This window comes from Lynx canadensis, chromosome C2, assembly GCF_007474595.2.
Source record: "Lynx canadensis isolate LIC74 chromosome C2, mLynCan4.pri.v2, whole genome shotgun sequence".
NCBI classification, from domain to species: Eukaryota; Metazoa; Chordata; class Mammalia; order Carnivora; family Felidae; genus Lynx; species Lynx canadensis.
The window spans coordinates 49,294,889-49,311,651 of record NC_044311.2 but is presented as its reverse complement, the minus strand read 5'-3'; the positions used below and the strand labels follow the sequence as shown (position 1 = coordinate 49,311,651).

General features: G+C 40.2%; 1 protein-coding gene across 3 annotated transcripts in view; it reads right to left on the bottom strand.

Moving 5' to 3' along the window:
* Positions 1 to 16,763, bottom strand: part of MME (membrane metalloendopeptidase) — a 103,336-nt gene that overhangs the window by 62,757 nt on the left and 23,816 nt on the right. For all 3 annotated transcript variants that reach the window (XM_030330301.2, XM_030330302.1, XM_030330304.1), the window contains exons 4-8: positions 4,323 to 4,484; positions 3,072 to 3,152; positions 2,890 to 2,985; positions 2,653 to 2,771; positions 811 to 876 (exon numbers count right to left, since the gene is read on the bottom strand). In XM_030330301.2, the coding sequence (XP_030186161.1) occupies positions 811 to 876; positions 2,653 to 2,771; positions 2,890 to 2,985; positions 3,072 to 3,152; positions 4,323 to 4,484 (524 nt within the window). The remainder of the gene's footprint in view (positions 1 to 810; positions 877 to 2,652; positions 2,772 to 2,889; positions 2,986 to 3,071; positions 3,153 to 4,322; positions 4,485 to 16,763) is intronic.

The window sequence follows — 16,763 nt, the reverse complement described above, 5'->3', positions numbered from 1 at the left end:
ACCAACTGAGCCACCTGGGCAGTTCCATTTACTTTTTAAATGACTCAATTTATAGAGGAAATGAAACATTTATAATTCACCTTTCAAAATGGGTCATATGACTTAAATAGTAAGAATCAAGACACAAATAAGGAATTTCAAGTTTCCTTATTCCTTAAAAGACTTTCATGGAGCGTCTGGGTGGATCAGTCAGTTAAGCGTCCAGCTTCGGCTCAGGGCATGATCTCGCGGTTTGTGAGTACAAGCCCAGCGTCGGGCTCTGTGCTGACACCTTGGAGCCTGGAGCCTGCTTTGGATTCTGTGTCTTCCTCTCTCTCTGCCCCTCCCCCACTCACATTCTTGTCTCTCTCTCAAAAATAAATAAACATTTAAAAAAAAAAAAGGACTTTTGGGAGCCTGGGTGGCTCAGTGGGTTGAGCGTCCCACTTTCAGCTCAGGTCATGATCTCACGGCTTGTGGGTTCAAGCCCACGTCGGGCTCTGTGCTGACAGCTCGGAGCCTGAAGCCTGCTTCAGATTCTGTGTCTCCCTCTCTCTCTGCCCCTACCCCTCTCATGCTCTGTCTCTGTCTCTGTCTGTCTGTCTCTCTCTCAAAGATAAATAAATGTCAAAAAAAAAATTTTTTTTTTAATTAAAAAAAATTAAAAAATAAAAAAAAAGGACTTTGATTCATTCTGCTGAGAGTATGCACTCAGTCCAAGGAAGCTCACTAGTATGTATATTAAGTTTAAATTTGGCCTTAATCTTTTTCGGTATTTATAAGTTTACACCAATTGTTTCTGTAGCTTTCTGTTGTTGTTTGTTTGTTTACCTCTTCGTATATTCCAGTGCATTCATAGTAGTCTCTGGAAGGGAGGCCAAGTCGAGGCTGATCAATCTGTAAAAAATATACCAAGAAGAAAATAAACCATTCAGTTGATGTGGGACAGTTGGACAAAATACAAGCATGTCTATCTCTGTATGAGCAAGAGCCTAGTGTTCTTGCTGTTTATAAGGGTAACAACAGTCAGACAATGAGTGAATACAAATTAGGCACTGGTTTCCATACTACTTGGCAGTTTTACAGTGATGGGTAGTTAGGTAATCTGGAAGAGTATGCTGCAGGTATTTGAGGAAAACCAAAGAAACTTGAATGAAATACACCAGGAAGAATTTTTTAATGCAAAACCAAAGGTGCAGGTGGACAAAAACATGTTAGAATCTAGGACTTGGAAGTTTCTAAATTACACATTTACAGGACATTTGGCTTGCTGAGATTCTAATATGCTCTCCTGGAAGACATTCTCTTCTCCCACCCTTAATGGGGATGAGAAAAAACCAAAAAAGTGGAAACCTCTGTGGTAACTCTACAACTGTTTCTCTAGTGGAAATCTTGCCAGAGATTTTTTTTGAGATTCCCTACCCTGGGGGTGGGGGGTAGGGGAGACTCCTCCTGGGTTCTCTCCTGCTCTGCTCAACACTTGAGCAGACCCAGCTGACAGCAGAGTGTGTGAAAGAGGAAACCAGTCTCTGCTCGAGTGTGTCTGGTCCACTGGACCACCTGGAGAGCCACCTGGACACATGGGCAGCTTTGCGAGATTGCTTCCTATGCACGGCATGGTTTGATGGGTACAGGGCAAACTAGGGCATGTATGGGTTAAAATGAGAAACCCAGCAGCTGTAAAGAGCCCAGGACAATACAAAAGAAACAGAACCCAGAGGATTAGCATGGAAAGAGCCAGAAGGTGTCACCACAGATAGGGCTCTGCCCCCTTTCCAACCTCCCCACTCTCCCTAGGAAATCTCTTCATGGTGATCATGCAGGATGCTGGTACTGAAGAGCCAAAGGAGTGAATTCCAGAAGGGAGAAGGGGGCCCACCGTAGAAGACAGCTGGGTTCAATTCCTTTCATGATTTTAATAAAAATGGCCATGAAGATTTATACAACAGTGACATAAATATGAATCTGTGTCTTGCAACTTTTGGGGTACTTTCTTTCACAGGAGACCAAAAATAAAGCTCTGTAAATATTTTAGTCCATTCCAAACATACTCATTAAGTATTAATTTCATCTTAGGTGACACCTTAAGTAAACCTAAATGAATGGCTTACATGAGGGGGAAAAAATCTAAAACACTGATTTTAAAAGAACAGTATTTTATTTACCTTCACTGAGAAAAAAGTTCAGATATTCTTTAGTAACAGCCAAAACTATATTCAAAATCCTTTTCTCAAAAAACAAACAAAAAACCAAAAAAAACCCACTCCCCCACCCCCAAATCCCCCAAATCCCTTTTCTGTGTCCTTTTGGGAAGCAATTGGAAATTTCTGGTTTCCAGATTTGCATTACTAATGTAAACCAAACTATGCTCCTTTCATGAACATATGGAGAAATCAGGTGCTGTTTCAAATTAGGGGGCCCTTTCATTTCTTTATTTTATGAAGAAAGCAGTATCAAACCTAAGGTAGCAGAAGGGAGACACGACCACAGCATTAAGAGAATACTTTCAAAATTGGGAATCCAGGTTTCAGGGACAGAGCACAAATTTATTACTATCTTGCTCATGCAATTCAAATGAGAATATGCATTATTTCTAAATACCAACAACAACAATGTATGCAGAAATTTTATTAACAATTTAAAGCTAACTTGGCTGTCAGCCCACAAACTTACATGAATTATATGGTTCACAGAGTTCTTATCATCAGTGCCAACAAAAAAATTAAGAATGACTTTTTTCCCAAATTTAGAATTCAGCTGTGCAATAGATTTCTCAGCTGTCCAAGAAGGACCTAAAGCAAAGAAAGGTGAAGAATACTTTTAGAAGTTTCAGTGCATTAATGTGATACTATAATAACATAGATTCTATATGGAAATTATATTTTTAAAAAAGAATGAAAATCACCTTACCATAGGTCTGCTCCCAGTTTTCTGTTGCTACGGGCCAATCATATATATCTGGTAGTAGACTGAGTAGAGGTTTTCCGCCTCTGCTATCAATAGCGGCTTTTGGAAACAATGAAAATAAATTCCTTATGAAGTCTTTGCATATTTTGGCACTCTCTTAATGAAATACAAGGAAGAGCACTTACATTCATTTATACAAGATCTGTACAGTGTTTTTGCTTTCTGCACTGCTATTATATCTTCAGTTTTGGGTTCCTGAAGAACATCTGAAATAGAGCATTGAGTACAACCCATCAATACAATTGCTCATTTGCAGCTGTAATTAACATTTGCAGTGCAGGTTCAGAAAAAAAGCTTGCTTTTGTGTATGTATGTTCACTCCCTCCCCATGCTAAAACCCTCCAGGAAAAACTAAACCCCCTACCAGATCATTATTCCTAGTGCAGAACTGGGAGTTGATTTCATTAGCCAAGTTAGATGAAAGTCTTTTTGACTAGATTCTCTTTTTTTGTGAACAACGACGTGTACTGCTCTGCCATACATAAGTTCCTGTTTTTTTTTTAAATTAAGATGAAAAAGAAATAATAATGCAGAGGAATATGGAATTTAATATGATAGTCTTCTCGATAGCTGGAAATAATTATCTTTGTGTGATTGTACTGTTCATGCTCCAGATGAATTGAATGAATTATTCTACTTGTTTGGATGTTCTAAAATAGCAAAAATTGTTTTTCTACAAAGTAACTTCTAGAAGTGGGGAACAGAAGACGGAGGATAGCAGAAGACTAGACAAGACTTCCTCAACTTCCCAGGGAGAGTATCTTAGCTGGGTTAGAATAAATACCCACCCAGGGATATAAACGTCAGTAACATCTTCAACACAGTAATGGCTCAATATCGACATCAACCCAGGGCCAGGGTGGGAAAATATAATGGAGGTGGTGTTTGGTGGCAATCAATTAACTCATTTAAAATTTTTTTTAATGTTTATTTTTGAGAGAGAGAGACAGAGAGGCAGAGCCAGGGGGACAGAGGATCCCAAGCGGATCTGTGCTGACAGCCGTGAGCCGATGAGGGGCTTGAACTCTTGGACCATGAGATCATGACCTGAACTAAAGTCGGAAGCTTAACTAACTGAGCCACCCAGGCACCCCAATTAATTTCTTATTGTGTGAAATGGCATAAGATGCCACCCTGTAGAGAGGACAGATTTTGTTGTATGTGTACCCACAAATGAAAGCAGGAATGCTGAGATGCCAACATATCCATTTCAGCGTTACCACCCTCAGAGAGACTTGGTGGTGAGCCACAAAACTTGGAGGGATTATCGGCTTTAATCTTCTGTGACATTCTCTGTAATGGCTAAGAGTTGTATCTTTAAAAAATGGATATATTAAGAGAGAAATCTTTGATGCATAGACACAAACTCCACTAACCTTTCAAAACGACTTCTAGTTCATCTCTTAAAATGTCAAAGTTACTGTAACGGGAGCTGGTCTCAGGAATGACGTTGCGTTTCAACCAGCCTCCACAGGCATATTTAAAAAAGTCTGTACAAGGCTCAGCAGTGGCATCCATGTTCTGGATCAGTCGAGCAGCTGAAAGACCAGAGGATGAACGAGATCAAATGAAGGGTGTATTTCTTAAGTAGTTTGGAAGGGGGGAAAAGAGGCATGTTATTTCTCCTTTATGATCAAGTCAACTGCACTGATGCTCCTTTTTCTTACTTCTCTAATGGTCAATTGAGGAGGAATGATGACTCTTATCTATGTATAGTCCTCCCTTCCTTTGTTAGAGTTGGTTAGGTTTATTCCGGACAGGTCTCGGTCTTCCCATCCTACATCCCACCCCCACCTCCAAATAACTGAGGTTCTTGCTAGCTCCTATCTCAGATGACAACAAAGAACACAGGTCTGCCTTACCAGGCCTGAACCTGGGGCTGACACAGGCGGCTCTTCACTCTATTAATTTTAGCGGCTGACTCTACTTTTCAAATTTCTGTGACTTTTGAATGTCTCTGAGATTCTAAGGGAAGTGGGATTGTTCTTTGTTTTTTTAAAGTAATCTCTAAACCTAATGTGAGGCTCAAACTCACGACCCTGAGATCAAGCGTCTCATGCTCCACTGAGGGGAGCAAGCCAGGTGCCCCTGTGGGACTGTTAATGAATTTTATCACTCTACTATTATTACTTCTCGGACCTCGCTCACAATATTTTTGCAATTCAAATTTGACATCCGATTTGCACTTGTTTATGTAGAGTCTGTCATTACAAAATCGGCTGTAAGCTCATTAGCTTTTCTTATGTCCACTCTTTTATCTTTGAAAAACTACGATGAAAATACAAATGAGCCAACACCGAGTATTTACAACGTGCAAAACCCTGACTGTGCTAGGTGCTGCAGTTGATAGAAGGATGTATAAAATATGAATTACTGCCATTGAGGAGAAGGATAATATGCACAGGAGGCCCAACACCCACAATTCCTACACCTGGAAGAGTGAGAAAACCCTCCCACTGTCCTCCCCACGTTCTTTCTCATCCAAGTTGAACTGTTTTGCAGTAAAAACAAAAGACCAATTGAGAATTCATCTGTATCAAGAGAGTATAAGTTCTCAAATGAGCTTTTGAAAAGACTTCACTTTCTGAATTAATTAATTAATTTAAAAACTTCAAACAATTGCTGAGCTGTGTGGATTCTTCCAACCTGGAATGGTTAAGTCTGTTTTCCAGCTGAATCTTAAGCCTCGGCTTCTTACCACCCTCTGGATGTGTTTGCCTGGCTGCCACTTCAGGCTCCAAGTCTTTAATGCTGAACTACGGGTCGTCTCCAGACCATAGTCTGGACTCGTGCACCTTGGTACACAGCACAACCATCATCAAGGCCTCCCGGGTTTGAACTTTGGGTAACGCTCTGTATTTCCCCCTCCCGCTTAGGTTATTGGTAACTCCTTTGTCTCTTTCCTATACTCGCCATGATGAGTTTACATTTTCACTCCCTTTTGGCTGGAAGTCACCCAACTATTCATCTTGCTAATACCATCTCTCTACTTGTATATATTCCACATATCTTTCACAGATTAAACTTCCCCAAATACACTTTTGCAGGCCACTCTCTCACTGGAATATGGCAGTAGCTTGCCACTGCCCAGGTTAAATTACAAAATTCTTTAATTTGGCCTCTAAATCTTTACTAATCAAAAAAAGTCTCTACCTTCTCTTTTTTTCCTCTCTGTGTTTTTACTCAAACTCTCTGCCCCAACCAGACAGCCTCGCTACATGTGCCACAAACGTTCCTGTGTTTCTCTGCTGGGTGCTGGTGCTTCTCAATTCCTCATCCTACCCTTCTAACTTGTCTTCCCTTTCTTCCCAAATGCTGCCCACCATTCAAGGTTCAGCATGTGGCCCATCTCTTCCCTGAGGCTCCCATGACTGCATACTTTCAGGGAATATTTCTTTCCCTGAACTTCTGAGAGCTCATTGCCTCACTCAGTCCTTAATGCTCATTGTGACACCTACACCATCTTCCTAACCATTCTGTTGATGAACTTAGCCTCTTTGCATTCCCATCACCTAGCACCTCATAAAAGACAGGCACAAATGGCTGTGTGTGATGACATTACTGAGTTATCTGTGAGTCCTCTTACTCCTTCCTCTGACACACCCCCTCCCCCGCTCCTGCACATCAGACCAGTTCTCATCTCCTGGCCTCCAGTCCATCCCTTCCTTTCAATGCCCACTGTTTCTGCTCTCTTTCGGGCCCTCCTTCTTTTAGGATCTATCCATGCCCTTTTGCCCAAGTTGTGGCCCCAGGCCTGTGCCCACTGCAATCCACCCTGTGAGTCGACTGGATTAATGTTGCCATAACATTTCAGCATGCCATTTCCATTCCGAGGTTTTCAAAATACTCCATCTGCATTTATAATAAAATCCAGAAAAAATATATAAATATATACCAACATATCATAAAATCCCCACCTGAAACTAATGTTAACACTTTATGTTAATTTTACATGAGTAAAAAGAAAACAAACAAAATCATAGATGGAATAAATGACTCTGGGAGAAATTTTAAAATAAATACAGACTCCACAGCATATTCTCATTCTGATGCGTCTAGTGAAGCTTCTCTCTCACTACTTCCTCACACACGCCTTCTGCCCCAGTAAAATGGCTGCGTCAGTTTGTGCTGTGAACACCTTACAGTTTTCTGCTTTTGTAACTGTGACCGTGTTGCATCAAGCCCTACTAAAATATCCTTTTTAGTATTTTCATATTTAGAGATTTCAGGCATTTTCAAGGCCTCAGTTCAAATCATCCTTCTTCATGAAGGACTGTCCTCGCAAAATCTATATCAGCTGCCATCGTACTCATTTTTTTGTTGTTGGAAAAAAACATTAGCTCCTCACCTGGACTGTGTAGTTCTGGTAAAGAAGGGAATGTGTTTTCCAGGTCTCTTACAGAGCCCAATGTCGCAGTGAATCAAAATTGGTCAGTAAAAACTCTTAATTTAAAACCTCAGGTAAAGATTAGGAAATTGATTTTAAAAAGATAGAAAAACTAACTCCCTTAAATGCTGAGGGAAATGAAAATATGATGACAGGGGAGGTGAAAATAAAGACCCTAAAACTTGGAGAATTATCACATTTAAAGTGAAAAACCAGAAAACTGGGGGCCTGAAAGAAGAGCTAACCAAAGATGGTCTAAGCAGACATTTTTAGCAATTTTATGTACCTTTTGTCTTTTAAAATACTTTTAAGTATTTAAAATGAGCATTGTAAAGGCAACTGCCATTCTGGGAGCACTTCTAGTTTCTTCCCTCCCTGGGGAAATGGAAGGTTTATGCCCCTAACATCACAAGGAGCAAGCAATAAACTCCGAGGGGGAAGAGCAGTGAACCAGTAATGAGTCAGTAGAATGAACAAGTCTTACTGCCTATTTGGAAACAGCACATACCCTTTTAAACACCTTGAACAAAAAGGAGGAGCAGTGAAGCGGCTCTATGCTCATGAGCACAAATCCACTGCCACGTGAATGCCTCTGTACGTCTCACTTCTCCCACAAACAAAAAAGGAGGATCCTTCCCATCTAGGTGGAATTCATCACCTGACACCCGGTTCAACTACCTACATCTGGAAAACAAACCAAAGAAGCAGGATTCAAACAATTTGTGAGGGCTTAGCAGGCAAGAGATAGGAAGAGACAACTTTGCAAACTCTTTCCTGTGCCACTTTTCAAATTTCCTTTGACCAGAGCTCATCTGAGCATGGGCGCTTCCAATCACTTCAAAGAGAGCTTGCTGTCCTGGTGAATATTTTGGGGCCATGGGCCAAGGCAAGTCATGGGCTAGCACTTTTATGCCGGGTCTTTGATCAAGCTTCCTTTAATCTCTTATCGTGGGTTTGATTCTCATTTTGCACCTTACCATCCGGACCTCTGTGCTGACTTTTCTTTGAAGTCAGCAGTAGACCTGCGGGTAGAAGGCCTGTAGGAAACAGACGCTCAGCTGTCAAACTGGTCGTAATTGTTTTTATATTTTGCGCTTTGTTTTGAATTACTCAACCTCTCCACACAGCCACACCTGGGCTCTTCAGATGTTTCCTTATCTGTGTGTTTCTGACTCCTGAGTAAACAAATGTGGTTTAAAAACAAATAAAATTATTCACCTTAATAAGTAGACACAAAGAATGATGTAGTAAAGGCAAAAGTATTGACACAGAATGATGCTGACCACATGTTCTTAAAGTGAAAGAAACAGTATTTAAGCTATTTTTAAAAATCTACATAAAAGCACAGAAAGTCTAAAAGACATAGCAGTTACATCTGGTTGGAGGATTATGAGTGTGTTTAATTTTGTATTAGTTGCTTATCTTTATTTTCCAATTTGTATTAGATGAACATGCACTGCTTTTGCAATAAGAAAAAAAGCATTTTTAATTTAAGAAAATAGTCACATAAAGACAAGAAAAGTAATCTTCTATTAATAATGAGCTTATTTCTTATGAATGACAATTCCAAATGTTCGAGGCTGATAATACATGACACACCATTTTTTTTCCTAACTAATCTTCTTGTAACATTCTCCTAACTTGCTTGACTATAGGAAATTTAAAACAAGCTCAACTACCATCCGGGAAGTTATTAATTACTGTATTCATTACCAAGGGTCTATTGTGTGGGAATGGATTAGAAGATGCTGTAGAAGCTGGGAAAATGTTTGGGGTCCTTAAATCAGGCAGACTGGTTTTGAATCCCTGAGCTTCACCACTTTTTACTTGTACAAGATTAAGTAATGTCCCCAAGATCAAGCAGCTAGTAAATGATGGAGTCACAGGCCTTGCACGTAGGTTCCCAGGGCCCCAGGTTCACCACCCTCTTCCCTCGGTATTTTGGATAGACCAGGTGGGGGTATGTGAGAAGCAGCGACTTGCATTCTTTCCCTTTCTTCTTCTTTTTCCACTTCTTCTCAGTTACCCTCTATTTTGCCCTTGCCCTCTCCCCTCTCTGCCACTCTGTAACCACAGCTTCCCAACTTTATCACCAGCAACAAGTCTCGGGTCAAAGGTAAGAGAAAGTATCAGGGCTTGGAAGGTCTGTGGTGGCCAGGAAGAAGGAAAAAGGTTAACCCCTCCCCCCCCCCAACAAACAAACAAAACAGATGAATTCCTCACGGCAGGGTAAGTGGACAGGCAAGTGGCATACAGCCCATTTGTATTCAAGAAGGGCGTCTTCTTTTTTTTTTTTTTAACTTTTTAAACGTTTATTTATTTTTGAGAGAGAGAGGCAGAGTACAAGCTGGGGAGGGGCAGAGAGAGAGGGAGACATAGAATCCGAAGCAGGCTCTATAACCTCTGAGCTGTTAGCACAGAGCCCGATGTGGGGCTCGAACCCACGAACTGTGATATCATGACCTGAGCCAAAGTCAGATGCTTAACTGACTGAGCCATCCAGATGCCCCAACAACCTATACTTCTTTTTTTTTTTATTTTTTTGTTTTTTTCCAACGTTTTTATTTATTTTTGGGACAGAGAGAGACAGAGCATGAACGGGGGAGGGGCAGAGAGAGAGGGAGACACAGAATCGGAAACAGGCTCCAGGCTCCGAGCCATCAGCCCAGAGCCTGACGCGGGGCTCGAACTCACGGACCGCGAGATCGTGACCTGGCTGAAGTCGGACGCTTAACCGACTGCGCCACCCAGGCGCCCCCAACAACCTATACTTCTAAGTGCACTTCAATCCCTTATAAACCCCTGGCCCCATATTGCAGGAAGCCACACATATATCTCCTGTGTACAGGCCCACTCCTTCCAGGCCTCCTCTCTACTATATTGCCTTTGGCCTCCATAACCTTTTGCCCCATCCATGACCCAGTTCGGTCTGGTGCAGGACCTGTGTGAAAATGCCTTTCTTTCATCTGTCATCGTCCTGGAGGAGTCTCAAAGAGGCTCCTCATGTCTCCAGGTAAATAGCTGTCTGACATTTTAGCTCCATGCCTCCCTCTCCCAAGAACCACAAGGACTGATAGGCCTGGTTTGGGGGAGACAATAATAGCAAAACCTGCACTCTGTTCAGAATTATTTCTCTCCTCTGATGGGCAAGTCTTTGTTTAAGGGACATGTTTGTTGAGCTTGACTTTCTATTCCTCCAAGATGAGCTCTCTCTAATCTCAGGAGCCTCTTGGGCCTCTCAGGCAATAGACTGGGGGCATAACTACACCAGTTTTCAGATAGGATTGGACATGAGGAAGCTCCAGCTACACTGGAATTCCACTTCATGTCACCAATGGCTTCCATGCCACACGATCCCCTGCTTTCCAACAATATCAATAGTTTGCTACCTGAAAATAGGACTTTTGGCACTATGCCCAAGAAATATTTCAATGTTTATACATATACATTCCCTAGAGACTAGTTTTCTGGGTGTATGTGTGTGTGTGTGTGTGTGTGTTTTAAAAAGATTTCTGAATGTGTCAAGTGCTCTTGGGGAAATTTTCAGGAAAATAAGGGAAACCTGAAATAAATAGGATTGCCACAAGCAGCAAATAAATAAACTGGATAGCATAAAGCTTTGTGCTGTGGCACTTTTTTTGTGGACTTAACATTAGTTAATACTGGTCCCTACTCAGTAGTTCACTGATGCTTTCCCATAAGAATGAATTCATGGGAATTATGAACATGGTCCATTCTTTTTATTTGATGGAGTTCTAACGTCACAACTAACACTGAATTAGCCAGTACAGAGTCATTGACAATTGGGGAAATACAGAGTTAGGTTCTTATTAGCTTCTGACCACAGAGCATTTTCATCAACGGATCAATACATAATCTTGTTTTATGTGTTTCTATTTGATTGAAAGACATTTTATTTAATATATATCATTGAGTCATTAATACCGAACTCACAGCCAATAGTGCTACAACTCATGAGGAAACAGAGCTTATCTAACACAGGTGTTTTCTTTGTAAGGCACAACACAGCTTTCTGGTGCTTAGAAATACTAACAGTATTTCAGCACAATGTTTGGAACCCTTTTTAAATAGGGAAATAACCAACAAAAAAAACCACAAAAAATACGACAAATACGACACTAAATAGACCAAGAACCCTTGCTTACAGTCCTTGTTAGACCTCAGCCGGACACACACGTGTCAGGTGACTCAGCTCTTTCACCAATCTGCTCAGGTCTGCAAATGACCTCAAAAGCACCACACACATTGATTTTGGGGGTTACAAATAAATTTTAGCCAGCCAGGTGAGTTGGCAAACAGGGAACTCTCAAAGAATTTGGATCAACTATATACTTTCGTCTGTTTCTTCTTTGAGGCTTTTTAACTATCCAGAAGATGTACAAACCAGGCAACAATATGTAGTGGCAATGAATTCAAATAATTTCATCCTCAATTACCAAACTTATATTCTAGTGTCAAAGATTTTGAATAGGTTAGGCATCTATTTACAACATAAGTGCCACACATCTGATTCTGTGAAAAAATTTCTTCCCTGACTGTTCTTACTCTGCATGTAACTAAGTCTTAGGAAATGGTATATAAGCAAAACTGTTTTCAGCCTGTTCTCTCCAAATCAGCCTAAGTCGTTGGCTTTTTGACCCCAACCACACAACATTTTCATTTCATTATCTTAAAATCACTATAATCAGCCTAGCTTATGACTGTTCTGGAAGTGTCCAGAAGAGGTCAGAGAAATGTTGGGGTACCTACAAATGCTCTTGTAAAGACCTTAGGACACCCATTTCTGACCCAACCTTCTTTCCTAAATGTGTGCTTTATTAATACCTGATATTACTTACTGGGAAAATTTGACAATTTAAAAATCTCTTTTGACAACATTCTGAAAGTATTGCTGACCTTATTCCCCTGCTGTTACCCTCCTCCCGCCATCCCCCAGCCAAAATTAAGGCCAAGTCAGAACGTTTTGAAAGAACACAAGGAAAATGCAATGTAATCACAACGGGTCACAAAGGACTCCATTCAAAAGGCAGTAATGTAGAAACTGGATTCTAGAGGACCATTCCTAAAGGGAAAATGACTGAAAATTAGCAAGCACACAGACTAATGCTAATAAAAACCAAATGGTTTTCATTGCAAACATTCTGGATTCTTCCACTTTTAAATGAAATCCTTGTCCCCGAATTGCTTTTGTAATACCTTGGTGAAGGAAAGGTTGCAGGAGTGGGATGGGGAAATATCTGATGCTGAATTTAATCCAGACTGCTAGTTTATCATTTAATCAACCACTCCCTGTCAACCTCTGGTGAAGTTCCAGCTAAGCCAAGGTCAAGTCTTAACACTAGTCTAATTGATCAGCATCAAGAAAAGCCATCACTATACATTTGTTCAGAAACTGTGGATTTATACAAGTAGGTCTGAGGAAAGCATAGTGGCTTTACTCTGTAGAGCTGCAACTCCCCGGAAAGGAGACCTATTATTTCATGTCTTAACTTGAGATGTAGTTAGTATATAAGTATATTTCAGATATGCATGTGATCAATTTACCTTAAATGTATAGACAAAAACACATGTCTGCATGCACGTGCTACAGTTAACCTGGTATCCATTTGCTATCAGATTTACAGATAAACTCACTACCAGATTCACATATAGAATGTAAACTATAGGATTTCACTTGGGTTGATCCAAAGATGCTTATGTAATAATAATAATAATAATAATAATAATAATAATAATAATAAATAATAGCCAATGGTGGACATGTGTCAGGCACCAAGCCCTTACTGTGTGAAAAGTACTGTTTTAAGTTCTTCAAAATTTGTTTTCATTAAACTGTATATGGTAACTACATTTTTGTCCCCATTTTAGAGCTAGAGAAATTGAGGATGGTTGGTAAGCAACAAAGCCAAGGTTTGACTCAAGCAGTGGTGGCCAGAGTCTGAGCTCTTCTGTGATGCTAAGTTGCCTCTTTGCTTTAAATGTTTTTTTCTTATAATTGCTCAACAGAGTAATACATATTACCTCTATTTTAAGGAAATCTAAGCACAGAGTCGTCACATGTCCAAGATGACCAAGATAACTTTAGATAGAGCATTAGCTTAATTTTAGGCTGTTGTTTTTAATACAGTATCATTCTGCCATGACCAAATAACATTAAAGAAATTTTAGAAGCTACACAGAAAGGGGAAGAAAATCCAAATTAAATTAAACAGCAACCAGTTTGGGGGGGGATCGGGAGGGCAGTTTTGATGCCAAATTAAGGTTTTAATTGCTCTATAATGTGAGTATAGCTACATGAATTTTTTTTTTTTTTACCTCATTTGGCCCTGAATTTTAGAATTTGTTGAGATAATCACAGAAATCTCAAGTCTAGTAGACACACAATAATAATTCTTTTTTGGCTCTCCCCAAATTAGTGAAATTCTTATTAGTGAAATTCATTATCTTATAGTCCATTTAAATGAATGGCTCACAGCCAAGAGAGGACAGTCAATAATTTTCCAATAGGGATTCCTCCAAAAATCAAAACCCAAAATATATTCTTTTAATAACCCAAAGCCTTGACACTGTGTTACAGTTAAGTTAAAGTGCCATATGTCTAAAAATAATTTTTCTTTCCCAGGTCCAATTTGCATTTTGAATCCTAAAAGATTCTTTGCTAGCAAAAAGCTATTAGAGATTATACTGCAATTTAAATACAATATATCACTTAAAATAAGTTATCAGGGCTGCAGGTTCATTATAATGTTAATGAATAATAATGCTCCTTTTTGAGGAAAGATAGAGAAGGTTACTGAAAGGCTAGGTTGTTCTCTCAGTAACTTCTGTCAGGTAGATTCCAAGATCCCTGGACACTGGTGGATGTCTCTAAAGAGAAAGCAGTGAACTTACATACCCCTGTTTCTCCCATTGAAACATTTTGTTAATTTAGACCACGGTACTGAGCAAGAATGACCAGACACCTTCACTAATATGCAATTACTGAGAATAACTCAAAACATTCTGCCTTTGCATCAATTTTGGTTACAGGGTGGTGCAAAAAGATCACAGCAGGAAGATGAGCTGGGTCATCAGTGCTTTTATAAAACTGATGTTGGAATCATAAGACAGCTCTTTTCTAGTGAGCACTATTCAATGCAGTATGTATAACAAACTAAGCACTTAGTGGACACGAGGTCGTGTTTGGCTCCAAATGTTTATATTTTTTGATGAATAGCTCTTTTATAGTATCAAAAACACAGAGGATTACGCTAAGTCATTTGCCTTTTCCAAAAAAATGTTCTCCTTGTGGGGCATGAAAAGACTCCAAAACTTTTCAACTCATTTTGACAAGTATTTTTGAGTATCCCCATGATATCTGACAGTACTCAGAACTGAACACACCAGGCTGAATAAACAGGTATCATCCCTGCCCTTGAAGAGCTTGCAGGTTTTCCTCTGAAACGAGACTATTTCTTTCGTAATGCACATAAACTCCTATAATGTCACTGTATCTAGACATGCATGGTTCTCATTTTCAATCGCTAAATTTAGCCAGTATTCAGTTGATAAGTAAAGCTCTTATTTTATATGCAACCTGAGATAAGGAGGCACATGCAGTGTTTCCATGTGCCTGTGTTTGCACGTGTGAGCCGACCAGGAATCTGAACGGTCACGTTGTGAATGAAATGACCAGGGATAGGGAACCTGAGGAGATGATGGTTGAAAACCAGCAACACTTAGCTAATCTGGGGCATCCAAGAGAAGGAAAGCACAGGGACTTCATTAAATGAGAGTGGAAATGGATTATGGAGAAGAGAGAAGCTCCAAGAGAGCTGGAGTCAAACAAGAAGGGCCAGACTGGTGGTAATTTGGGTCCTAGAGAGCTGGTTATGCTTACCTGAGTAGGAAATTCATTGAAAATTCTCCCTGAAATACCTCCAGAAACGGTTTCCTTGTTGACCTAATTCTAGCTTAGGAGGGTAGAATTAGCAAGGTAAATTAAACAATTGAGAAGAGAGTCATTGGCTTTGCCGCTAGCAAAGGAGATGAATCAGACAGAAAAGGGCTCAACTTAGGTTGCTTGACAGAGAAACACAGAACTGAGAAACCTGACTTACGTAAGCAGGACAAAGCCAGAATGAAAACACTTCTTTGCTGCCATATTTGTGGATCAGGTGCCCTGACAAATCACTTTGCCTGAACAACAGTGGTTTTGTGACATCAAGATAAGGAAGTTGAGAATAAACATAAAACATCAGTGAAAACTTTATTTACTCAACCAATATGTATGGACAATTTACTATGTGCCATGCACCTTGCTAGGTGGTGAAGACAGAAGGATAAATAAGAAAGAGTTGAAACTTTCACTATAGTGGGAAAAACTAGACATTGGACAACTAACTACAAGTGAGATGTAAGTTATGGGTATGTAGGGAATGAAGGAAGAATTAGCTAGGCAAAGGTGGAGAGAAGACCATTTCATTCATTCATTCATTCATTCATTCATTGTTCCACAAATATTTGAGTCAGGTACCAAGCTGTGTTCCAGGTGGAGAAGGTGGGTGATGGCCTTGACAAAAGAGGACTGGAGTGTAAGAGTCTATGGGTGTGAAAAGGTAGGCTAACCTGAGGAAGGGATGCAGGATGGATAAAGGATGAAAGGCTACGTTCCCAAAGCTTCAGCACCTACATTCCCAAAGCTTTTCCTATCTTTGATTGGTGGAAGCAGACTTGTGGGAACTAATAAGCAGGGGCTTGGCCCTTATCACTCTGTCCAGTGAAGGGGAGGGATATGATCATGGGAAAGAGGATTTACTCCTGCTGAGGCTGCAGGAAACAGCCAGCCTTGTCCTGTAAGTTCTCATCATGAGCATCTCATGGAGACAGCTTTCCCTTTATTTTCTACCTTGATGGCTGGTCACAAAGTTCTCAAGAATCTCTTGGACACCTGCCCTGCCAAATGGACTTATGCTTTCACGAGCCCTAGCTTAGATGGATCTTCTCCATGAATCCAGAGTTCTTGTGGACTACAGATGTTAAGCTGTGGGCTGACCTCCTCCGTAAGTTTCATATATTGTAGCATCATTTGTATGATGATATGGCTAGATGAGAGATGGGGCCTCGGATCATCAATGATGATGTATCAGTATGAGACATGCAATTACTGAGAAATAACTCAAAGCATATTTCCAGGTAACCCACAGAATACAGAAGCAATAATAATTGTAGGTACACTCTTTACCCAGAACAAGGGATCTACTCTGCACAACCAGGCCATAATGGTCATTCCAAAAGAATTCTTCCTTCTCAATTAAGTATGTCTTCTCATAGTAAATTATCACCATCTGTTATTTAAAAGCTTTGAAAATCACACATGTGCTCTATCAGCATCTTAAAATATTTTGACACTGGGTTCTTTTTCCTGTTA